This window comes from Mycteria americana, chromosome 3 (genome assembly GCF_035582795.1).
Source record: "Mycteria americana isolate JAX WOST 10 ecotype Jacksonville Zoo and Gardens chromosome 3, USCA_MyAme_1.0, whole genome shotgun sequence".
Lineage (NCBI taxonomy): Eukaryota > Metazoa > Chordata > Aves > Ciconiiformes > Ciconiidae > Mycteria > Mycteria americana.
Window position 1 is genome coordinate 83289684 of NC_134367.1, and position 26222 is coordinate 83315905.

Here is a 26222-nt window from a genome sequence, read left to right on the forward strand (position 1 = left end):
TTCTTTTCTGACTAGTCCACTTTGATATACCATATTTAGAAGGGATACCATTAATTTAAATGTCTTGCCTAATTTCTGTGTTGATTGTGTAGTCATGATAACTGAGTGTTTCTATGAAGTTGTTGACTGGCTGTACCTATTTTTCTCTATGCAATTTAGAGTTTAAATACAGGGATTTAAATATGAAGGAGTTTCCGGGGGGAGCAAAATCTCTTGTAAATGCAGAATGTCTAAAGTATGGATTTTCTTGTGTTGGAAAATGCTTTCCCAAGCACTTTCAGGCTTTGGGCTATAAGAATATATGCTGCTTCTTTTTCCAGGCCTGCCTTTTTCAGTGCTGATAATAGCTTGTTTGGTACAGGTCATGTATAAATTTAATAAGAAGATGCTTTTCAGTCTTGTAACTGTAGCCATGTTAGGTTGTGGCTGGCATGGCAATGAGGAGAGGACTGCCTACCTTCTAACCAAATTCTTCTGACAGTAAAAACTTGTAATGGTCTTTGAATGTACGCCTGGCCTTGTGAATTTTAGTAAATTCGGAACTTTGGTCCAGACCCTTCATGTTAACAAAAAGAACCAGTAACTTTTGAAATAAAACTATTATGGTAAGAGTTTCTTTTTGCGTGTGAATGGGCACTCTCTATGTGGTATAGGTGTTTTTGGTGTTTTGCTTTTTTTCCCCCATCTAGCATTTGCAGTGTGAACATTTCTGAAAATGCAAATGTCAATGTTAAGTAGATGAGCCTAAATTGTATTTTAATGAAACTTCATTGGCTGCATGTGAATGCAATTTTCTATGCCATAACATGAGTATACTTGTTCCAAAATATTCATACTATATTTCTTTTTTTACTTACAGAATAAAATGTGGTTTGCATACGCAAATTCTGGATTTGTTCTGTGCAAAACTCATATAGGCAAAAAATTGTTAGAATGGGCTCAAGAACACCCTGTTGAGTACAATATAGGAGTATGTGTCATGCTGACAGAATCCTCTGATAATCCTTACTTTGATTTATTCAAAGGGTGAAAAATATCCTATGATCACATGATGCCTTTGCTTTTCAAGAAATATTGTTTGTTATTCTCTGTATGTGTTTGGACTAAAGCCATGCTTGGCTGAAGTAGCTGTAGTTCAGCAGACTTTCAAATAGGTCTGTCCATTTAACAAATATTGGGCTTAACTCTCAAAATTGGGCCGTTCTAGTGATGTAGTAATCCATTAAATTTATGTTATATAGAGGTTAATAGTCTAAATAGTTTTAAATGCAACTTCTTCATAATTAACTTTTTTCTCTTTGCATAGATAAAATCCTTGATCTTACGGCTTCAGAGGCTTCAGGAAAAAGCAATAGAGGAAGATGACTATGATAGAGGTGAGAGTTGCTCCCCCCCTACCCCCGACTGGATCATGCTGCTTTTTTTTCCCTTCTCCCTCCTTCCTCTATTAATTTTATTTTCTGTTTGCTACATAGTAATGGTTAGGTGTGGAAGACTAGTTCAATGAACTGTATTTATTCTGTTCTATGTTAGGAAACAAATTAAAGAAAGAAGTAGGTCAGCAGCAGGTAGCAACAGTTTTTTATTTTCTTGAGCCACATCACCATGTGGGAAGGTTGAAATCTGAATATCCACCATCTGGATCAGCTGTTTTGAAGCAGCATGACTTTAAAAAATGCAGAAATGAATGAAAGCTTTGAAAGGAGAAAGAACTGGCACTGGCAGACTGTGATTTGTTGCTTGCCACATTTAGTCATGACACTACAGCAGGGCTCAAACACAGAAATGAGGTCAGTAGCTATTATAATAAGTGAATGATACTGTCCTGTGGGATTAACTTGATGTCCACTGAGTTGAATCAAAACCAGCTAGAGAATATGATGGTGATACAGCTGCTGGCAAATATCTGTATTTGAATAGTGCTTTTCCTTTCAAATGCCTTGGCACTTCTGATAAGCTCTGTGTGTGTAGGCATTAATAATTAGAACATCTATTAACATGTGTCTTGGGTTTCTTATTGTTTCCTGTTATGGTAGTCTGTGTTCAGGTACTCATGTTTTGATAGTCTTGAGGGTCTAGATTAAATTCTTTCTGCTAGATCTGTCTTCGGTTGGGAAGCCCTGCAAATGTTTCAGTAAAATCTGCATGGGTACTTCAGAGAATAAGGCTGGAAAAAGATAGTTCCTTTCCTGACGCTTCTTTATTCTCAGCTTTTAGGGTGTCCTGGTTTCAGCTGGGATAGAGTAGTTCCTTTCCTGACGCTTCTTTATTCTCAGCTTTTAGGGTGTCCTGGTTTCAGCTGGGATAGAGTTAATTTTCTTCCTAGTAGCTGGTATAGTGCTGTGTTTTGGATTTAGGATGTGAATAATGTTGATAACACACTGATGTTTTAGTTGTTGCTAAGCAGTGCTTACACTAGTCAAGGACTTTTCAGCTTCCCATGCTTTGCCAGTGAGAAGCTGGGAGGGGACACAGCCAGGACAGCTGACCCAAACTGGCCAAAGGGCTATTCCATACCATATGATGTCATGTTCAGTATAGAAACTGGGGGGAGTTGGCTGGGGGACAGCGATCGCTGCTTGTGGACGGGCTGGGCATCGGTCAGTGGCTGGTGTGATTGCATTGTGCATCACTTGTTTTGTATTCTTTTATCATTATTATGTTTACTATTTTACCTTCCTTTCCTGTGCTGTGAAACTGCCTTTATCTCAACCTATGGGTTTTACACCCCCCCCCCCCCCCCCCCCCCGATTCTCTCTCCCGTCCTATTGAGGGGGAGGATGAGTGAGTGGCTGTGTGGTGCTTGGTTGCTGACTGGGTTAAACGACGACATAGGGGTTGGCGAGTGATCAGACTTGTTTGCCTTTCAAATCTAATGTGTGAAACTTTGCAGTTGTACCATGCCTCTGTTTCCCTGCCCCCAAAGGTGTCCCCCAAGATGATTAAAATGTGTTCTAATAGTCTCTAGGGAGTAGGTGTGTAGCCGTTTTGCAAGAGTGGTTCTATTGGGCTTTTAAAGGCTCTCCTGTATGTAGGAGAAAAGTCTGCTATTGTCACAAGTTATTCTTTTAGTGTGGCATCTCCCAGTGGGGAAAACCTTTAGGTGCGTTAAAAGCTGAGGATGTTGTAGATATTCATGGGTTTAATCTCTGTCAAATAGACATTATTGATGTGTATGCTTTACATGTGTAACGCTCATAACTCTTCTTTTTTTTAAGTGCCTGTGGGTTGAGTTCCCAGTTGGAGACTTCCCGACAGCTGTGTACTCAGTGCGTGTGGTTCCCACAGATTCCAGCTGGGATTCTCTGGGCAGTCAGCCACTCTGACAGCAATTATTTTAGTATATCAGGTGTGACATCTGCATGTGATGCCATGTAGTCGTTGACCACAGTGGAAAATGATGGCTTGTCTAACCTTTCACAGAAGGATCTTGTGTAGTTTTCCTGGGTGCTAGTCTTGTATCTTCAAAACAGGACCATCTTTCTGTTGACTGTCATTTTTTTCAGTTACCACCCTAGTTATCAGGGAGACAGCATGGAGGGTGGTTTGCAGAGTCTTGCATTAATTCCCCTCAGGAAAATGGTCTGGCTGAAATGTGATTTCACCAGATGTTGTGGGCACAGCTTACAGAAAGCAGAAGTGGCAGCGGTACAGAGGTGGAGAGGAGCATCCACGGGTGGGATTGCTGTTTTCTGTGCTAAGTCTGGCATATATAGACAGAAACATTTGTCCTGATACGGGACTAGATACTGAGGGGCTTGAGAGACTTTGCTTTGGGTTCCTCCATCCCTTTGAAATCCATCTTCACACAAGTGTTTTCAGAAAATGCCACACTCCTTTGTGATACATGACCATGCATCCTTAATGTTATCAATACCTAATTTTTGAGTCCTTGACCCACTTTCTGTCATACTGGTCTTTGTTCCTTTTCTGATAAAACTGTCAGCCAGATTTTTTTTTTTTTTTTGTGACTACTTTTCATTATTTTCATGATATCTGAACTGGCTTTCTTTAGTTTTTCTGTTGTGAAACATGGGCAGTGTATCTCCAGGAAAAGGCTCACATGGAGAAGGTGCGGTGCTGCAAGAAGAATTAGAGCTTCCCTCCTCCTCTTGCAGCAGCAAGCTTTCTACCTTTGCTTTTAGAGCTACATTGCTGCTCCTGGTGGAGAGCAAAGTCTTGTCTGGTGTGAAGTCTGAAAGCTTATTAAAGAGCTTACAGATTGGCCCAGTACCAATTTCTGTTCAAGTGAAGTCTGTAATTAGCCTTCTTTAAAGGGATCTTATTGCTAAATATTGCTAGCAGGGAACAGAATTGCTAAACATGCAGAACTGTGATGTGGGGCATAAATGGAAATATCAGGGAGTGGGAGAAACTGACATGGTGTATGTGGAGGGCTGAGGACATTTTAATTATAATGCTAAAAAGAAAATTACTGTCCCTGTAATTTGGGGGGCAACTTTGAGTACAGAGCAAGTCCTCTGTTAAGAGCAGAACTGTTTTGAACCGGAGATCGTGGTAGTGCTGTGTGTGGTGGTAGCATGGGTCTTGCTGATTTGGGAGTGCTGCAGAGGAAGGGGAGATCTCGTGTGATGTGGGTAGCTGCGAAATGCCCCGTATGTGGAAGAGGTGAGCAGAGGGGAAGGAGAGCAAGTGGAGGTGGGGTATGGTGGCTATACCCCAAATGGAAAACTAAATTGTCAATAAATACCTTATCATGTCTAACTGTCTCATTGCTTCAGTGGTAGAGGCTCTTCTCCAACTTCTACCATAGACAAGAACTCAAGAGATTTTCTGACTTTGGCTCTCTGACAGCCATCCAGTCTTGCAGGAGACGGCTCGGTTTTTAACAGCAGTTCAGTGGGAGGGAGGTGTGTTAGTGCTTAAAACTCCTCAAAGTGCTCAGGACTGGGTTATGCTGTCTGACACCGAAAACTCGGCAACTTGAGGAAAGGCAAGCATCTACTGTCTGATACTGCTGCTTTCCTGCTCTCCAGAAGCTTTTGAAAGCTCCCACAGTTTATAGTGACTTTTGAAATTGAAGTGTAACTAAAGTGATGCCCCTACAGAGAGGGGAAAGTGATGCACTGGGTTTTTGGTTGTGGCAATGAGACTAGGAAATGGCACAGAAATAAAGGCAAGTTTTTCCCGCTACAAAGCCATGAACAAATACCTTGTTGCAAACAGGTCAGGAATAAGGATATATTTGTTTTTCCCCTTTGCAGAAACACAGAACAGATGCTGGCTGCTTGGTTGTGTTAGAGAATGTGCATGTTTTCCAGGTTCATGTTAATGAATTAGCATTTATTTCCTGAGCAGGTGATGATTTTTGTTTTTAAGGGATATTTAAAACCACAACCCTCCATTGTTGTTTAGGAGAGAAGTAAATGCATGTTTAAATATTCAGCTTGTTTCTTCCTAGTTTTTCCTTTCTTTAGATGAATCTATTTGCTCTGTCTTCCTCCTCCTCTCAAGCTTGGGAGGTGCACAGCAGAAACGGCTTTTGCCATTGCTTGTTTACTTGTGCTGTGCCTTCTTAAAGACCTGCCTTGGCATGGTTAAGGTGTTGGTGCAGAGGAGCTTCAATCAGTCATTCAAGTAACTACACTTCCTATACTTTCTGGCCATGCCATGTGTATGGGGGGGTATGTTTGTTGTGAGAGCATGCTTGTTGTGAGAGCATCAGGGGGCTGCTTGGGGCAGAGGCCGCCCTCCCGTCCCATGTTCATGCTCATCTGCTAGAGGTCACCAAGCATGGTGCTGAGACCTGCAGGGTGCTCTCTCTTCATACTGTAGCAACCATGGGTTGTTTAAAACACAGATGTTCCTCGGCTGTGAAATGTTTGTGTGAAATGCATATTCAGCGAGACAAATCTCCTTCTCAGTCCTGGTTTAGTTTTAAATAGGAACTGTTAGGATGTTACATGTTTTATTGCTCATTCTGTGTTTGTAGGTGATGAAGTATCAGGAAGTAGCTTATTTTTTCTGTATTTACTTGTGGTCTCCTCTTGATGGCCACATTACTGTATATTTTCAAAGCAGGTACAGTACCATGGGAATATGATAACAGTGTTTTGCCTTGCGTAGCATATAGTAAAAATTGGTCTGTTCTCCAAGGATCACTTGGAGTGTTGTCATGGCTCATTATTCATGATGGAGCTTGACAGCTCCAAGGTTAAACACACTGCTGAATACAGGAGGTAAAAAAAAAAAAAGGCAGCATATTTTTGTGTCTGTGGGAGTTATGCTTGCAGTGGAAGCAAGTGTATTTTGCTCAGTACAAATCTGTTGCCCAAACATTTAAAAATCCTTTTCTTGTTCTTTGCTTCTTGAACTCTTCAACCTTGCTTGATGCAAAGGGCAAATGGATTGGTAACTGTCAGGACTGAGTCTTGCTGCTGAACTCCACTACTGGTTCCCGTTCCATCTTGTTACTCAGAAATAAGTTTCTGCAGAACTACTGATTTTTTTTAATTTAATTTTTTTAAGAAATTCTTGTGTGCAGGAATGTGAGCGTATGGATTCACTGCTTGCAACTGGTAGGGAACAGTAACTTCCCTGTGCAATCAGATTATATTCAGAATTCCGATTCTCTAGTGAAGGTTGTTGAATAGATCAGAGTAACTCCTCCTCAGTCCAACATGGCAGCTAGAACATAGAAATCTTTACGATTGTCATGGCAAAGCCTATCCTATCTTGACAATGAAAATTCATGCTGTAAATACATTTACCATCATGTGAGCCTTCAATTGTTTTAGTTGAAGTCTCAAAGCTTGAGCTATTTGAGTTGGTGAGCTGCCATGGGCTTGTGCACTGCATGCTCTGCAGAAAAATAGTGTTTGTTTGTGTTCTTTGAGAGCTCTTCATACCAATTGTCCTTTCCATGTATCAGGATCTGCAGGGCATTAAGGGCAGAACCCTGCGCTGTGTAGGAGTTGAAGAGTCTCGTTTCACACATTTTCTATTAATGACCAGTGTAGGAAGGGAAAGGAAAGGCTTTGTAGCAGTTAGCCTCCTGTACGTTTACACTAGAAGAGGTGGTGTTGCTCACTTGAACCAGCTATTTGTTTTAAGGCAACCGTAGAGAGAGAAAACAATAGAGCATAATGTTAAGTAATGTCTGGGTTGAAAATGTCATTTGTTAAACGTTATTTGGAGGGAGATCTTGGCTACTTCTTACGGTGGTACTTGCAAAAGCTGAATTGTGCAATAACCCCAAACTCCTGGCCAGGTGTATAGTAGTTTGGTCTTGCCAAATTTCTTTTTGCAGGGTCAACTAGAAAAATATTTTTAAGAGCTATGACTAGAAATAGCACTTTAACATTTGAACCAATTTGATCTTCAAACAGGTGGGTGGTATATTTTGGTTTTTCTTTTTTTTTTCTTTTTTTTTTTTTCTGGAAGAGCTATTTGCAGATGAGGGTTCGATAGAATCCCTGCTTTACTGTATTTCTATTATTTTGAACTAAAATGCTTGACAGGATGGCTGTTAGGACACAGAAATGAAGGCAAGTTGGCTTCTTTCTGAGGAAGGACAGTGACTTCGAGAGAGAAGCTATATCTGGAAATAACTCGCAAAAAACATGTTACTTTGGATTGTACTTGTTTCAGGATGGCGTGTACCTGTGGAATTAAAATCCTTAAACCTAGCTGTATATTGAGCAAAGCTCTGTATCTGAGGCTACTGGTTAAATAGAAGGGAGTGGATGCTGAAGGGGCAAAGCTTCTGTGTGACACGGGAGACTACTGTGAGCTTGTAACTTGCAGTTGCAGGCCACTGAATTGGAAATGGGTTTGGGGTGGATGGGACAAATAGTGCTTTCTGTTGTGCTATACTGTTAGAGCCTTGTTTGGTCATGAGCTTGTAGAAGCTTCCTGAAATCTGTGGGTAAGTCTTTTTGGGTTTCGTTTTTCATTTTTATAACTTTCCAGTAAAGCTATTAAAAGGATGGAGAGGGAGGGCTTGTACAAATTCTCAAAACCAAATCTTGTTTGCAGGGATCTTGTTTATCCTGTCTTTCTCTGACAAACTCAAATAACCTCCACAGAAGGTTTGGGTGGTTAAGGAAAGTAAGTGCTTACGTGAAGTATAACTTAGACTTAATTTTCCTTGCAACAAAACAGAAGCAGCACAAGCCTTGCAACTCTTCCACCTTGCCTGGGTTTCTCTGTTTAAGACACCAATCTGAAATGAAAAGATAAGACTTTTTTTGTCCATATCCATTTATTGTTTGGTGTTAGCTGAAACTATGGACCAAGATGCTGTCATTCAAGTGCTTGGTCTTGGCTTCTGTCTACTAGCAGCAGTAATGACATCACTTTTTTTTAATGCAGTCTGTGTCAGGCTTATCCAGTTGCTATTGACTTTTTTTTTTTTTTAAAAAATCACATAATTGGGACAGGAGTTGAGCCAGTCACAATTTAAAGGTCTGAAACTCCTTATCTTAGTGTCAGGGAGACAGCTGGAAAACTGTCAGACTCCGCCCCCCCATACTAAAACAATATAGTAATGGCCAATGTTTATGAGGGCGAGGTCTGGTATACATTTCTGGGTACTTTTGCTTCTTGTATTTGCTTATTATATGTGTAGCACATGCATCTTCAGCAACTTCTTGAAACATTTTTGATGTGAACCCTTATTTTAGCCCAGTTGTTCAGCTTGTATAATGTCAGAATGTGTCTTTGAGGTAGATGAAGGTCTTGCTGTTGGTCTGCTTATGCCCACACATTGAAAATGCAGTTGTTTTTTCTGCATCCTTAATTCCTTAGCCAATATTGGAGAGGAAGCTGCTGTAGTCATGCAGTATCTCGCTTAGACTGTGCAGCCTACATATTTTTAGGAAGCGGTAGTATTTTGTGGGATTCTGCTATGGTCTATTATTTTAATCTTGGCCAGCATGAAGAGGTTGAGCTACATCTTGTGTTTCTGGAAACTGCTTGACAAAAAGAAAATTGCTGAAGTTTTGGCATACCATGTGCTTGGAAGCTTTCTCTACTCCCAGCCATCTGCTGTCTAAAACTGACACCGCGGGCTACCCCTCCTATGATAGTCGGGCTCTATTTCTCAGTCCATGATGCAGCCAAGCTGTTCCCAGACAGCCTGGCTAGTCTTTTACAAACAAACAAGCAACGAAAAAATCGGAACAAAATAAGCAATTATGGATAATTTAAGAGCCTACTTGCTGAATTGCAGTTTGAAGCATAGAGCTCTGATGGGTGTAACTTGGGAGAAGTGTTGATATGCTATCTGGACAGTACCCACTGAGTGAGTGACACGGCTCTCCTGCTATCCAGCCCATCTGCTTACTTTGCACTTGCAAAATCATGCAGCCCAATTTTATATTCAGGACAGACTTATCTTTCCCTTGCTCTTTAGAAATATTAACTCCAGATAAGAAAATTGTCTTTCATTTGCACTGTGACCACTGGAGACAGTATGACTATTAATTCAACCAACTAGAAATTGATTTTCCTGCCCTTGTCTTACACTTCAGATATAAATATTTTAAGGGAGTGGGGGGGGACACCTGCTCTTTTTAATTATTGTCTGCTTAATAAATGACTGGACATGGACAGAAGCTTCTAGATGGCATGGTAATGCAACTTCTGTGTAATTGGGGATTAAAAAGATGCTGAATGACCGTGACTACCATTTAAAAGCAAACATGAAAGTCTTCCAGTGCAAGTCCTCTGTGAGGAAGTGATAACGCTGCTTGCTGATTGCTGGGTGGTGTCTGGTCGAATTCCTTAATAAGATGCTTTTATTGGAGATCTCTGCAGACCTTCCATCACTTGCCAAACTCCTCTGCAAAGTGGGATTGCCTCAAGTCAATTAACTTCTCCTTTCTCCTGAGGTTTCCCTCCTGTCATCCCTGTCCACGTGCCCAGACCCAACTGCCCATGCTGGGATGTGTTTGTAGTTCTGCAGGCACATCTGCCCTCTCCGATGCTTCCCTGCTCTGCCTTCGGCATATGCAAGCTTTTGTGCATTCCTTTCTTATCTTTAGCCCGTGGATGGTAAAAGTAGCAAATGTGCTGTTTCATGGACGTCTTTAGTCCTCTTAGGACAGTGATAGGGTTGTGGCAATAAGCGTTAATCAAAAAGCTGAAGAGGGGAAATTTCAAATTCCTAGGACTCTTATACAATAACATGCTTTGGACAAAGAGTTACTGAGTCTTAGGAAATGCTGACAGTGGGAGCATCCGAACTGATGCCAGGTAACGTGAGTTTTAAACTTCTGCTGTTAATACCATCCTACCAGTCTAATACTAGTTAAGATTCTTGATAGGTTTTGATTTGAGGAGTGGGAAGTGATTGGGACGTCTCCATGCCCACTGAGATTTTTAAAGCGTGAAAAAGTAGAGGAAGTTAATAAGTTGGGTTGGTTTGATGTATGGCAAAGTTGAACAAAAAGCAAAGTGAAGTGCTGTGAATCAGAGGCATAATTCAGACATGATGTTGGAACCAAATACAAATAAAGATGTACAGCCTTTTTGATTAGGTTATTGCAGAATGGACTGTTCATCTGTCTTACTTGTGGATGTTCATTCATGCATGCCTCTGGCATTCCCAAGTGCCTCTCTTATGTCTCCCTGCTAATGGTAGCTCACTGGAGAAATAGCATCTTAGAGAAAAGGCTTTAATGTTTGGGTGCTAGAAGCTCTCTAGGGTTCATTCAACTTCTTGAGAAACTGTGTCAGCGGAAGTAAAGAGCAAAACCAATTTGGGTTTGTATGTGCCATGGCACCATACAAAGCATTTGTTGCATTGCACCAAAGCGTCGGGGACAGCGTTGCAGTCTGGAGCACCTGGGATAATGGTCTCAACAATAAGACCTGCCTGTAAATGAGTGGGTCTCTATCGGATTTATTTTTTTCCTGATGTGCTGTACCTGAAATATTTCTATGCTGTCCTAATACCCAACCCTAAACTTGGAATAGGTGCAGCTGACCTAAGATCTAGAATTACAATATCTAAATTTCAGACAATCTTGTTTTTGGTTTCCGCCTCTGCCTGAATAAACTTTCAAAAGGCATGTTGCAAGGAGGTACTAACTGATGTATCCTGAAAAGCTGGTGTACGTGAGGCATACTGAGTGAAAGCACACAGGAGGCAGAAGCTTGAATTTCACATGCATAACAATATAACTTCAATACTTAAAAAGTACCCTTGAATAAATATGTTTTATAACATTTTTGTCTAGCTCTAGGATTTCAGTTGTGCAAAAGATGTGGGAAATTTTTCTTCGTTTTCTTCCTGTTGTGTTGTGAGGCAGTCAGGTATGATTAGTCTTGGACTGTAGGCACAGGTGTTGACTTTCGTGAGTTAAATACACTGATTTCTCAAGTATTTTGCAGGGCTGTTATGACTTCCAGACAAGGTTTGTCACAGGGGGGGAAATATTTTTAGGATTCTAACCATCATCAGACAAGATTTTGGACACACCAGCTTGAGGAAGGCCTTGTATGCCTGTAATTTTGTCTTATTGTTCCAACTTAACTAGTTGACCTGGCTGCCTAGTTAGCAGGACAAGCCTTGCACTACCTATTTCATGCTGTTGTGGTAAAATGCGTTATAAGCAATGGTGTGGCATTGATGTATGTGAGGGGAAAAGCCAGTTCTAGCTTCGCTTTACAAAATGGTAGACTCCATGCTTACCATTGAAACTTCACAGTGAGAATATGATAGTTGCTTCTCTAAAAATGTCAGTTTGGTACTTTGCAGTAGTTGATAATTGATAATATCAAGTTACAAGTTCTACCTGCTTCATTACATCTGAATAACCAAGAGAACACGTAGATAACTAATATCACTGACTAGGAAGGGTTTCTTTTTATGAAAAAGAAATACTGATCAAGTGTTAGAAAACTGGAAATTCACAAGCAAGTAGTTTGGAATTTCCCATTGTGCATACCAATAACAGTGAAAGAAATGTTGCTGGAACTAAAAATAGTCAGACTTCTGGATGAATTGTTATTAGCAAACAAAGTTCATAGGTGTAGCAAGTACTGGGAAAACTATTTTTTCAGTTTTGTTTTCAGCTAGCAGGTGTCTTGGAAAACACTTTTTAAAGATAAAGTTATCTATTTAGTATTAAGGCCATTTAAATTTGGAAAACTAAACTGAAAACATTTGTAGCTGAAGAGTACATAATTTGGCTGCAGGATTTCTTCTGAAAGCACAGGTGGAAAAGGTGGTATCACTAAATGGTGTGACTTTTTCATCTTTAGTTTTCCTTGCAGAGGTGAAGATCAGCTATGCAATCACACCAATGATCTGTCACTTTTAGAATTGTAAATGTTTTGAAATGAATCATGGCATCAGAAAAAGGCATATGAATAGGGGTGTGAATATCGGCCCAATTCTTGAACTTAATTCTACTTTATCTGTTTATGGAGTAATTATTTTTAGTCCTAAGAGTTTTATAGTTTTAAAGTAAAGCGTATGGTTAAAAAACCCCCAAACAATACAACCTATAAGTGAATTTTTCTTGTCTTGTCAAATGCGTATGAAATGCTCTCGTGTTTTGGGTTGGTGTTTTTTTTTTTTAATAAAGGAAATGTTAAAGGTGGTTCACTATTTTCATATTTCACCAATGAAACTTTCCTCTCTTCATGTCTGGTTCCCTGTGTTTATGGCTTGAGGTAAGAATTTCACTAATATGTAATTAATTTTTCAGGAAAAATGCAAGGCAACCCTCTAAATATGTACAGAGACACCGTGTTATCCACTGAAGATGTATTCCCTAACAGTATGTTACTTAGCAATGTGATGGATAGCAAAACATTTTTTTCCCCAGAAAAATTAATATAAGGGGGGGCTTTTGACATACTGTATAATTTCACAGGAACAATGTAGATGATATGGCAGATAGAGTTGCAGAAAGAGGACCATCAGCCTCATCAGGTGGAGGAGGTGCTTGCTTTCTGGAATGGATTGCTGTTTTGAGAGTTCTCTTCTGCTTCAGCTGTGAGGCTGCATACATAGCATTGTGCTTTTCTGTCCTTCACCCTTAATTGGCTTTATTCTGAATCATTTCAGAAAGGTCATGAAAATGTAAATGTTCAGAAGGAGGCAACAAGAACTCTTCCAGTAGAAGACTTGCATAAAGCCTTCAGTCTCAGGTGAAGCAGTTGAGAGCTTTAAGAATGGCAACCCTTTCCAAAAAGCCAGCATTTCTTTCAGCTGACCATGCTCCTGTTCCCATTGTGCATCTCCATCTTCCACATCATATATACAGTCCCTCTGAACTTGAACGATATGTATGCAAGTCCCTGCATGTATCCCCCCTGTGCTACATCAGTTCTTAAGGGAAAAAAAAAAAATGCTTTGTTGTCTGCTCACCAGAGCCATTTCATCTGTGAGACTGATGGCAGCTTGTGGAGCAGGATATTGAATGATTGTTGATGGAATGCTAAAATAATGGAGAGAAATGGCAGAGGCAGTAGGGTCTTGCAATACAACATAAACCATGTCTGGTTTCTTCTGAATAATCTCACAAACCATTGGTCTGTTAATGCAGTCTTCTCGGTCTACATTTGTTGGCTATGGTACTGCATTGAGTGGTTTGATCATGCTTTGGTTGGGCCTGGCATTCAGCAAACTTGGGGTAGAGTTGGGCATCAAGGCCCTCGTTAGAAAAGAGAGGAGAGGGGGTCTAGGTGAGAGCTATAGGTTTGTGGTCATGTGTGCACTGGAGGACATGGCAGGATTTGAGCATCTCTTAGGATTATGGGAGGAGAGGAAATTCTTTAGCCAGGAAGCATGGTTTAACACCAAGTTTAAATCTATGGGCTGAGTGAAGTCCTATCTATAGCTCAGCACTGGATGGAGGTGGCAACTTATTTTCATCTCTAAATGAGGTCTAAATTATGAAGTGATGTCACAGCTAGGCTTCAGGAAGGGAAACTATGAAGTTGAGTTGTAGGAAATCATCAGTACAATTGGATTTTGTGGAGGCAAAGAAGAGTTTAAGAAGCTTTAAGACTGCAATGAATCAGGCCCTCATAAACTGCGATGTACGTGACTTCCTATTTGTTAGAGCTCAAATAGCTGAGGGTGTGGTTCTGCCCCCAAAATGACACTCAAATGTTTTACCAAGGTTTTTGTTGTTGTTGTTTTGTTGTGGTGTGGTGGGTTTTTTTTTTTTCTTTTAATGTTTTGACCTTCACCTGCTCAGTCTCAAGGGTATGGGTGACTCCTAGTACTGGCAAATAGTCTGGTGGTGTAGTGGAATGACTTTCAGCTGGTGCTCTGCACTGGGCTGAAGCTGTGCTCTTTTCAGTATGAATCCTGAGTGACAGAGAGAACTTTCTCAGTGGGAGACATCTGAAATTAAATGACTCTCTTAATGATGAGCGTATTAGGAATACAGAGAGAAAAGTTTCCTGCTGTACGCCATAATGTAGTGCAAAGCCTTCTAGTGGGTTTTATTGCTGAAAAATCCTCATCTATCAAATACCATTCAAGGGGAACAATTTCTCAATCCTTAATCTGAGCAAGAGTTAAACTGGTGAACTGGAAGCGGAAAGCTCAATAGGGAATTAGTAATTCTACTGAAGTCTTGTGTTTACAGGTTTAAGAAAGTAGCTCTGGTGACTTAAGGGTGCTACACTGATCCCAACCTTCTCCAAATGTGTACAAGCAGTATCTGCTACTCTATATTCGTAGGCCAAATATCATGCTTTGTTGCCCAAGTTCATAGAGAATCTGCTGTCCTGTCCTTTCAAAGAACAAAATAAGACAAAAAAGCTCAGCTCTTTTAAGTGCACAGCGCTGATTAAAATTTGAACCCAAATTCATATTGAAGTGCAGGGGGTGTACTGGTTTGAAATATTTTAATTATGACCATTCCTTGCTGGAGAAAACACTTGTGAGCAAGAGCTGAAATCTCCCCAGTCACAGGCAGGCTTCAACAGCTGGTTATTCTGGTGCCATCTAATAACAAGAATGAAAATAGTGAGGAGTTTTGAACAAAGAGGTTCCAGTCATGCTGTGTCACCTGCCTCGCAGGACCTAGGGCAAGAAGAGTCAAGATGTACAAGTGTGGTTTTTTCTTTTTTAAATAAAATAATTTTTTTTTTTTAATTTTTCATAATGTTGTATAAAATGACAAGATCTTCCAGGGAAAGAAACGCTGAAGATGCTGAGGAGGACAAAGAATGAGAAATATTTGGGAAAAAACCCCAAAACTGAAGTAGAATTATTCCAGAATTAAAATTTAATTCTGTTTCAGAGCACTGTGCCTGCAGAAGCACTGCTACTGGAATAGCTTTCTGATATTAATTATTCTGCCATCACAAGTCTGTTCATGTCTGCCTGTAGATAAGTCTTCTGAGTTTTGTGCAGTTTTATATTTCCTGTGTTGGGTGCTTTTTTTCCCACTTGTAACTCCCAGGACTTGTAACGAGGAATAACAGCATCCTACTGGATCCTGTGTATTTCATTTAATGACTCTTACATTTCTTTTGGACATTTTCAAAAACAATCATGCAGTTCCAAAAAGAAGGAGGAGAGAAATCTGGCAGAGGAACAAATAATCTTCATTCCCCATGTCATGCACTGTATTTGTGCTATTATCAAATGTCTTAATTTTTTTTTCATTTATGTGCTACTTTGCTTGTTGGTTGAACCTGCCTTTTACTGTATACAAGAGGTGTTTCTCTCTTCCCTCCTCCTGCTTTCAAAATACTTAGGCTCTGCTTACCTATAGGTGCTGTATTGACCGACCTATTCGTCTGACTATTTAGGGGCAGGCTTACATGCTCAGCAAAACTTCATTGCTATTACTTTTCTCGGGGCAAAAAAAAAAAGGCGGGGGGGAAGCCCTTTCCTTTTAAATCAAGCCAAGGAGAAGGCAAGGCTGCATGTCTATGTGTGAATGGCTAATGCCTCCCCAGTGTAAACAGATGGGAGTTACTCAGTGTGGGCAGCAAAGCAGCTGAGCTGTATTTGACTTACTTTCTTCTCTTGTGGCACACTTATTTGTTGAATGCAGGAAAACAAATTATTTGTTATGTCAAAAAATGAGAAACGAAACTTTTTTGTGTGTTGAAGTGTCGGGGAAAAATGCTGCTTTTGTTCAGATGAGGGAAAAAAAAATGAATTCGGTTCCTATCCAAGTCAGAGCTCAGTTACGTGATGGCTACAGGAGGTGTAGGATGTGTAAGGGCTGGAGTCGTGCAGGTGGGATACACAGCAGGCCTGGTTCTGCTGGACAAGCATCCCCTGGGTTGTAACTTTAAGGAAGCAAACTTGGACTTCCACTTCAACAAGCCTGTGGCGAGAAGTTTCTGGTACCTCCATGTGTACTCCTGTAGGGACTGTGCTATTAGTGGTGTCAGCCATAATTTCCTGGCCTCCCTTGTGTGCAAGCAACAGTATCGTGTCTCCTGTCTCTGGAGTTAGAGGCCAAGTCTGCCTCACATGCTGTGCCTGCTTTAATTTGTCTACAAGCCCTATTTTCACTGCTTTAATTTTATAGTTTATAATTGCTTAATAGAAACTTCCTTGTGAATTACCTCTAATTGTTGTTCAGAGTGAATGCTGTTAAGAGCAACTAATAATGAACTTAATGGTTGCCTACAAAATTGATTTTTATTTCAGAAGTTAGGATGGATGGAAAATTAATTCTTCAGAGAAACCTACCCTCCTTGCTCAGAAAAGCTTTCCCAGCTCTCTTTCCTGAGAGGCAGCCTTTCTTCTATTTCTGTTAGAAAAATGAACTTTTGTGCTCCCATTTCCCCACTCTGGAGTTCAGCGTGCTGCCTGGCCTCCTCTGCACTTACCCAAGTTATTTCTATCTGTAACAGATGTGGGCAGGTTGGTAGCTTGTGTACCTTCCCCACTGCTGGAGCAGGGATCCTGGAAGCTAGAGTGTTCTTAGCCAAGATAGATGTGTGGGTTTTTTCATTTTTTTTCATGTAAGGCAGATGCTGGTGGGGTCCATATTTCTTTGTCTGTAAGAAGATGTAAAGAGTTGCTGCTTGCATGGTTGGTTGTTCAGGTATGTGTAGTTGATGCAGGCTATTAGTTCTAAGGAACGTCGTCTTTCTCATGCTTTTTTATATGATCTTAATTTCTTTTCCCCCATCCATTACAAAGATATGCTGTATGTCTGCCTAAAATTACCAAAGTCCATTTTTAATATTCAAGATTTATCTGTCATGTAATGCAACAGGACACGCTGTTCCTGATATCTCCAATGCCCACCTAAAGGAAATATTGCTAAACGTTACCTGTGGTGCAGAATTTCTTGCAGTACCCTTGGGAAAGCAAAGAAAGCATTTACACAGCCCTGGTAGGCAACTAGAAAGGCTACCTGTACCAAAGTACACCGGATAACCTTTGGAAAAAATCAAGAAAACAGTGTGAAATACTAGGTGGTGGTTTTTTTTTTTTTTCAATTCTCATCTGCAGGCCAATTGACTCTTGACAGTTGGAGGTCTTTTTTTGAAGTGATGTATAGCACACAAACCTATCATCTCAGCTTCCAAGCTTGCAGACAGAAGATACTGGGGCCAGCTAAAGGTCACAGAAAATACCAATTGCCCCTTCTATGCAAAGGGTTTAAAGCAACAACCAACTTGCAGAAGAGAGATACAGGGAGGCTGGGTTTTTCTTGATGTTAATATTCTGCTCAACTAAGATTAACTAACTGCTGCAGATTTCTTTTGAAGGTTAGGGTGAAGCTGTAGCAATACTTATTTCTAGTCAGAGAATGTTCTTCTTGGGAGCTCAGAGTAAGGTCAAAAAGTTGAATGAGTATTTCATCACTGCCAGCTCTCACGAATTCATGACTATCCTGCCTCCTACCAGTGAGGAGGCCAATGTGGCACTGAATTGATCTACTTCCTGTAGATGTGGGATATATGTAGCAGTAGTATGTTGTGTTCAGTGCCTTACTTGCCTGTGCATGGTCTTTGTGCAGGTGATGTTCTTGACATGCTTGTTTTTAAATTGATATTTAAACAGCCTCTTCCTTATTGCTCAGCTACTTCTAAGCATAGACAGCTGCTTGCTACTGAAATCTGTGGGAACAACCATAACGAAAAACGGAGTGTTGATTACTAGGGTAACCCCAGTGGGAAATACAAATCTATCGGAACTGTTGTCCCTGGGCAGATTCTGTCCGCTGCGGTTTTGCACCTGTTTGTTGAGAAATAGGCTGCTTGGGGTTCCTTTTTGGCAAAAGGGCTAAAAAAATGGTTATTCTTTACTGCCTTACCCTTGGCTATGGGGAGTTGCCAGGGCTCCTACTATGCAAATTCAGCCCCAGCAGATGCTGTTTTAAAAATGAAGATTTCCAGTCTTTCAGGCATGGTAGTTGTGCACAAAGAAGAGTGCATCCTGCATGCACAGGGCAGTATGAGGAACTTAGTGACTGTAAGGCAAGAAGCTTGCTTTCTCATGTCTCCCACTCTTATGTTCTCTGTTCCCATGCCCTCGTCTTACAACATTAGGGTATCTCCTAGCAGTAACTTTTCTTCCCTCCACTTCATGTTTTAGGAAGGTGCTTGGCAAGTGTCTTTTGTCTCCTCCCCTGAGTTATAGGTTCTTCCTCTCCTGTGCCCTTCTTATCTATTTATTCAGCCAGCAGGCTTCATTAGCCTGTACTGCTGCTGTTTCTGCCTGTCACCTGGTGAGCAGGGCTTGAATTTGCACCTCACCTGCTAATTGTGGTCCCCTGGGGGGGGTGGTGGATATTATCAGCCTGCTGCTGTGTTGTGTTCCTGTGGTGGTAACTGTCCTCTGGGCTGCAGGCTCAGAGCTGGTGCAAAAGAGTCACTCTGCTGCCTCCCTGTAATCTGAAGTCAAGGTGGGGGCATGATGACAAGGTGCATCTTCCTTGTCCCTTTCTCTCAATGAGTTAATTTTCACCAGACTGGAAAGCTATTGACTTCTTCTTCCCAGGTGGCATTTCCCTGCATTCCTTTATTTGCAGCAGCCCCCCAGGAGCCTGAGGAACAACAGTTCATGTATGAAAGGAGCTGGAGGTCAAGCCACTGTGCTCTTTAGCATGGGAGGGAGCCTCACACAGTGTATCTGCTTGCATCAAAATTAGATGCTGGTGGTTTGAATCTGTGCCCTCTGGAAGCTAGCAAAAAGGATTTGGGTGGTGGTGGTGTGTGTTCGTGTGTTGTTTTTCTGCTGGCTGTGAATGGTTTGGGTCAGATTCTGCAAGGCCATCCTTGGCTGCTAATGAAGTTCCCTGTCCCTTCCTGAGGCTTCTCTATGTGTGATTGCAGGAGAAGAATTCTGGCAGGAAGGCATAATGGGAAGAGGCTGGGTTAAACTTACCCTTTGCTGTCCTGGTTTGTTGGGAGTGAGAGAGCAACGCTGTACTTCTGGCTTGCTCTTTGCCTATACCTTTTCTCCTTGGGCTTGTCAGAGCTTCCCATTTTGGAAGAACAGTGGGATTTTTTTTTTAAAAGCAAATATTTACATTGAACTGTATATTTTTTGCTTTTTCTTTTTCCCAAGAGATGGTGAAGCATGCATTAAACATCTGGCCTCAAATACTCCGGTTTTCTCCTAGCTTTCTTCCTGCTTTCTGTTATTTCCCAGCCTAACCTCTCACCTCAGATCGCATTCCTCGAAACCTCTCTGCCTACTGTCTGCAATCGTTGTCTTTTATGCTTTCTGCCATACCTTCTACTGCACCTGGCAACATTTGCACCTTCTTAATCATTTGCATCACTGTTCCTTTCTTTCTTTCCTCCTTCTCTGTTTCTGTTGGTCCCATGCAGTCACTCTTCCTGCCCCCGGTACCTCCAGGAAATTCCGAGGCTACTTTTAGCATTGGGAGTGGAGCACCTGTATTGAGCTATCGTGGGACATCTCCGCTGACCTGGCTCCTGAAGGTCACACATATCTTTGTTTCTTCCTTTCCAAGTTGCTGCCTGGAGCTAAAGCTGCTGGTGGTCTGATTGCTTCCTTAGTCCCCACGCGATGGCAGGCATGCTGGCAGCCTGCAGGTCTGGGGTTCAGCTGGAATTGCCCCTTCTTCTAACCACATTGGGTGAGCTTCACACCCTGCCCTGATGAGAGCCTTGTGGCCAGCCACCAACAAGATTTTAATCCTGTTTCAATCCTTTTTGGCCGAATTTGAGGAAATCTGTACTCATTTCACAGCTAGGGCTCACTGTTAGTGGATTTAGGTAAATAAGCCAAAGGCTTGTTTATCTGTGAAGAAAATAAAGCCAAGCTAGGAAAGGAGATGAAGACATAGTGCTAGAGGATATCTTAATATCTAAATTTCTTAATCCTTTCCTTAGAAAATAAGTAATTTAAAGGGTCAGGTTAAGTATAAGGACAAGTGGTGGTTTGTTTGGTTCCCAAAGGAAGATTTGTGAAACTGGATGGAGTGACCAGGAATGTCTGAATTGGACAAGAGATACTTTTGCTACTTTATAAGATATTTTATTTCTAACTTTTTGGAGGTTTCATGTTAATTTTCTTGTCTAATAACAGTGGAGGAAGAAGGTGACTATAAATTAGAATTATGATAGTGCAAATTCAGCAGCATCGGGGAGAACTGTAGAATTTATTTGAAAAAATAAAAAAGGCTTTTGATCATCTGTGAAGCTCAGTAGCAGCGATATAATGTAGGAGACAAGGTAGTTGTACAAAAGGAAATAGTCTATAAGCGTTTTCTGAAAGAATAACATTCAGACTTTTACTTTCTTTAAAACTTTATGCAAATACTTTGTTGCATTTTTTTTTTTTATTATACTCTTTCATGTATTTGACACATTACCTATTGTACCTGATTGCACCTTCTTCTTAATCTGTTTAAAAAAGTATTTCTGGAAGAGGTTTTGGAAACTTAGCGCAATGGAATTTTGTTTGAGCGTTTATTTCTTAATGCTCTTCATAGCTTAATTGCATTAAGTATAGAATATTGCAGCCTGGTAATTGCTGGAGCCTGCTGAAGAGATCTGTAGGATTTCTCGGCACCAGAAGCATGTGCAGCATTCCAGAGGCTGGCAGGCTGCCCCTGTAGGCCTTTCTTTCCATCCTTTGAAATGTTGAAACATCCAGTTGTCACTTCTGCAGGCAGGATCCTGTGCTGGATGGATCCGAGTCTGATCTAGTCTGGCAATTCTTGTCACTTCAAGGCTCTTTTTGTTTCTTCTGCTGGTGTAATATGCCCATGTTTTGTTGTATGGACTTCTGTGCTGCTGGATTGTGCTTGGAAAGGTATAAGGTACTGTCTGTAAACTTTTCTTTCCAGTCCTTTTATAAAAAAAAAAAATCAAACATTTTTCTTCCACAATTTAGGCTTGTAAAACCACTCCAGCCTGCAAATAGGCTGTGCACCTGAGAATCCACTGTCTTCAGTGGATATCAGATTCTTTATATTTAGATTATTAAATATGGATTTTTAAGCTTTCATCTCTTCAGGTAGGAGACAGCTGGCCAAGGGCAAATTTTATTTACACAGTAATGTTTTTATTTGATGAAGTTTCCAAGTAAACATAAATAACATTCTCCAGAATGGGGGGGGTTTATTGTATTGTGTTAATGCAGTTACAGTTAAAGCATCCATATCTCAAGGGGCATTCGTCAAACACGGTGCTTTGTTAACCTAAAGGTAAAAGACTGCAAAATGATATTTCCTGTCTGTTACTGAACAGCTAGAAAACAAAGATCTTTGAGACTAATTTTGTTTTCTTCTGGATGTGCTTTATTGCAGCTGCTTGCAACGTAACATTGTGATGCTGCCATCATAGTGCTTGTCACTGAAGAAACCTACAATTCCATTATGGCTTTTTAAGGTCTTGATAATGTTGTTATTGAGTATCTTTGAATAACTAGTTGAACTTGACACACTTAGGAAACGTGCCAGAGGGTAAAACAAACATCGCTCCCATTCTTGCATGTGGCAGCTGAAGTGGCAGTGAAGAGGTCTGTGAAGAGTGCCACCCTGTCCCTTGGCCAGCTTCCAGCCTCCCCTTCCCTGTGGAAATGAAAACCTTTGAAAGGAGTAGGTTACCATGCTATGCCAGATTTTTTTTTTTTTTCTTTTTAATGGAGCAATAATGCTTTGAAAGAGACGTATGTGGCTTCACATATCTGTACTGTATCTCTTACAGTACTAATTGACAGGATGGCCTGATTCTGTTATTAATGTTGATGATGTTATAATTTCCATTAGCCTCATTCTGGAGACATGCAGGTAGTTAATATTTATTCTGTATCTTAGGGACTGGTTAACTTTTTGTTTCTTTAACAAAAAGTTGTTTCTTCTTGATTTAATCTAAAGCTTGCTTAGGATGCACACAGTTTTTAGTTATATTGAACTGGCACCTGGGAAATCTAGTAAGACCTAAGCAGCTTTGCGACAAATCCAGAAGCCCAGTGCTTACAGTCAGAGCACTAATTGCACACTATGGTGAGAAAGGGCCTTGGATTTTTTTTTTTTTTGCTTTTAGAGTCCAGTGTGTAAAATCTTTCTACTATTCTTCCCAGTAACTGCAAAATTTCTTCCAGACTTGTCTTGATACAGGATCTGAATCTTATGTGCTAGCGTTCAATTTTTAATCTTTCATTAATAATGGAAACTGAGAGTGCACTGAGTTGTGTATGAATCTCTTTTGGATTGATGAGGGATGAGGTGAACCTGATCATCTTCCTTCTTCTCTTCTGTCATTGTGCAACACAACCCAGGCTTCCTTGGGCAATGAGGGTCGGGCGTCTGTGTAAGTCGGATTGCTGCTCACTTAGCCTTAGGATTTCAGCTCCATCATTGAAGTGGCCTAATGCTAACTTCTGTATTTGTACACATTAATTTTACACTTTACAACACACTGTGATGTTCCAAAGGATAGAGTGATACTTTTTGGAGAAGTAGATAAAAGTTTTGATGAGAGAGAATGAATTATTATGCAGGAACAGAGAAAAGAAAAAAAGTGCAACAGATTTTGTTTTGGTTGGTTTTATGTTAGACTATGTGATCATATTTGCTTTTTGCTATTTTAGCTGTAGGCAAGCTACTTCATTCTGCTTCTGCTGAGCTGTCTGTAAAATGGGTATATCATCACTTGCCATATGAGAGTCTTCAGAGTTTTAATTAAAGACCGTAAAGTCCTTTGAGCTCCTATCATGATTGGAATTTCAGAGTTGTAAGGTGTTACTACCAATAAATGCCGACATTTTCATGTTTTTATGGAAAAGTTGTCCCTGTGTAATTTTGTGTATTATAGTTGATGTGCTTGTGAAGGCTGTAGAGCCTGTAGGTTAAGCTGTTCTCATTAGACTGTATAGGCTGCAAGAAAATGCCAGTAATGTTAGTTTGTCATATCTTGGAAAAAAAAATGAAGGACTTGAACTGCTTTTTTTTTTCCTATCATGTAGATTGCAACAAAGTTATTTTCTGTAGTAGCAATTATTGGATGGAATGACCTTTACCAGTTTATGATATTGATGTAGTGGAAGGGACATTTTTCCACTTGACCTTTATGCAATGTGTCAGCTTGTCCTGTAGCACCAACTAAGTTGCAATTGACAGATTTGATGGAACACTAACTTGACAGGAGCTTATTGTTTGGAAGAAGATATGTGTTGAAATGTGGAGCTTCTAGTAAATAACATAAGTTATTTGCATATCTTCCATCACTAAGGAACGTCCTGCTTAGAAACGACCACTGCCTAAATTGCAATTTGAACACTGATTAACTGAGATTCTAGCAAAAGTCATCAAATTAGTTATATTTCAGAGTCAAATCTATTTTTTTAAGTCTTTTCCTCTCATCGTTGTTCTGTAACTGAATAACAATGGTTTTCTATATTTTAACCTTGCTTCTTGTCTTAACACCTCTGTCCATAAAAGGAAAAGGAGTAAAAGTCAGTTAAACAGTTTTCAGTATATGATGAGGAAGACATGTCTCCCAAAAGGATGGGAGGATGTGTGTGTGTGGATGTCTGTATATGTGTGTGTATATATATACACCCCCAAAAGATGGAGAGAGAGAGAGAGAGAGAGAGAGATATATCCATGAGTAGTTTCTTTGGTTATTTATTAATATATTAAAGAAATAATGGTCAGATACAATTCTGGGAAGAGAGAAGGTCTTGGTGTGGGGAGGAATGGGGAGATATGAGCATGCCTTAGGGCGAGGGTGGATAGTGTAAAGAGAACTGTAAAGGAGGGCTAAACCATCCCTGCCCCACTGCTCCAGCTGGGAAGTGCAGAGGACAGCTGCTCTTCAGATCTCTCAAAATAAAGCAGGGAGAGGATTGTGCTTTTTGGGGAGAAATTTAAAAGCAAAGAACAAAAAGTCAGTTATTTCAGGTGTCTTGTTATAATCCAGTATCTCTTTCTGCCCTGGTTGAAGGTTCTGATACTTCCTGTAAATAAAATAATTCCACTTATAAAATGGATAAGACAAAGTTGTAGTGAAACCCAGGATCTATCTGAGACTATTCAAGTAATGAATTATCATGGCTTTTTAAAACTATTGAGCGATCGGATTGATGAAGGAAGGTAGAGATTAGGTATTGTGAAGCTGTATGCTAGTAAAAACCTATTTCTTGCAGTGTTTTCATTTGTAGTTAACGCATGCTACAGAAGAGAGTAGGCTTTAATGCATTTATTTTACGTGCTTGCAGATGTGTAGAAAGCTCAGCTGCAGGGCTGGAGGCAGAACCCCCCTCTGGTGAGCGGCAATTCTGGGGCCTACAACAGGATCACACTTGAAAGATGTCTTGTCTTTTGTATGTGGGTTTATATTAAAATGGCAAGTCTCTCATCCTTTCTGGAGCACCTGCTTTTCTGAACCCCTTCTGGAGAGCGTGGCAATGGCCAAACCTCTCTCCCTGAGCTTGGTTTCTAGCAGGTGCTCCTGCCCTTGTGTCTGCAGGCCACAGTCCCATCAGGGTCCCACTCTGCTCCTCTTTCGCCTTCCCTCCTGGCTCTGATTCTCGCCTGGCTCTCCAGTCAACACAGATACTGGTCTGGCAGCTTTAACTTCCAGCCTGAGGAGGCTCTGAGGAGCAGGTGGAGAGGCTGCTGGAGGCAGTGAAACTTGATGGGCTCAGGCTGGAAGAAGGCAGTGTGCCTGTATTTAAAATTGGAACGTCTAGTAGCTTGAAGCATGGAGACCAGTGTAGGTGCCTTGGCACTGCTCTGCTCCACTCGGGTTGGACGTGCAAGAGGCTCTTCTGTGGATCTGCGTGCTGGAGGAGGTCGGGCTTCTTTGCAGTGGCTGTCATTGGTGGGCTCTGCTGTTCCAATGTGAATGCAGTCCAACCCGGCCTCTGACTGCATTTGATGGTCGATGGGATGTTGCCTCATTCGTAACTGCTTTGATGAGTGGGGACTCAAGTGGAGTTAAAGGGCTGTGAAACTTGCCTGAAGAGCCTCTTGGTCTTTTCCCCGCTGACCTCTGCTGACATCCTCCTGTGCAGCCCTGCCTGCTGCACTATGTGCTTAGGGGGTAATTCTTACGCCTGAAACGCTTCCAGGAGCTCTGTGCTGGGGCAGTGGGGACAGCTGCAGAGCCAGAATGTCATAAACGTGAAAAAAGTAAAGTGTGTGTGAAAGGGAGGAAAGTAGGGGAACAATGATTTAAAAAAAAAAAAAAAAGACTCCAGGATCCCTTTCGTTCAAATAGGAAGGAGAGGCTGGGCTTTATCTGCTTTTGAAATTAGGAAATTAAGAGGTGACTCCAAGAGGTCTGTTATAGGGAACAGAGTCCTGTAAAAGAACAAAAGGGCACTAACTTTTAAGAAAAGGTCAAATTATGAAAGGGATTTTACAAGGTTTCTTATGCAAGAAGTGGTTCAGATTGTGTAATTACAGCAGTCCTTTTATCTGAAGATCTCACACAGGTGTTAATTAAGCCTAATGAGGCCCCTATGGAGCAATTGTTACTATCTACATTTTTACAGACAGAGGACCTAGAAGCTGAAAGAAAATGGGGTTATTCGTTTGAGATTGTGTAATGCAGCACTGTAGAACTGGTGCTCATGCGAGAATGGGCAGAGTGTGACTTAAAGCCACCTGGCACAGCCCTGGGCAGAACCATTTCCATGAAACTGTGCTGTATATGTGCTGCTTTTTTTTGCGTGAAAATGTAGGTATGTGTAGATGCATTAAAAAAACCCCATGGACTAAGAAAAGTTAGTCTTTCTAGAGGGGCTGTCTTGATTATGCCTGTAACTACTCCTGGTTTTTTTCTTTCTTTTTTTTTTTTTCCCCCTAATGTCATGCTTAAAA

At 40.9% G+C, this 26222-nt stretch overlaps 1 protein-coding gene across 9 annotated transcripts in view; it reads left to right on the forward strand.

Annotated features, from left to right (window-relative positions):
- DISC1 (DISC1 scaffold protein) overlaps nt 1-26222 on the forward strand; it is a 212929-nt gene that overhangs the window by 23977 nt on the left and 162730 nt on the right. For all 9 annotated transcript variants that reach the window (XM_075495878.1, XM_075495880.1, XM_075495879.1 and 6 more), the window contains one exon: nt 1307-1376. In XM_075495878.1, the coding sequence (XP_075351993.1) occupies nt 1307-1376 (70 nt within the window). The remainder of the gene's footprint in view (nt 1-1306; nt 1377-26222) is intronic.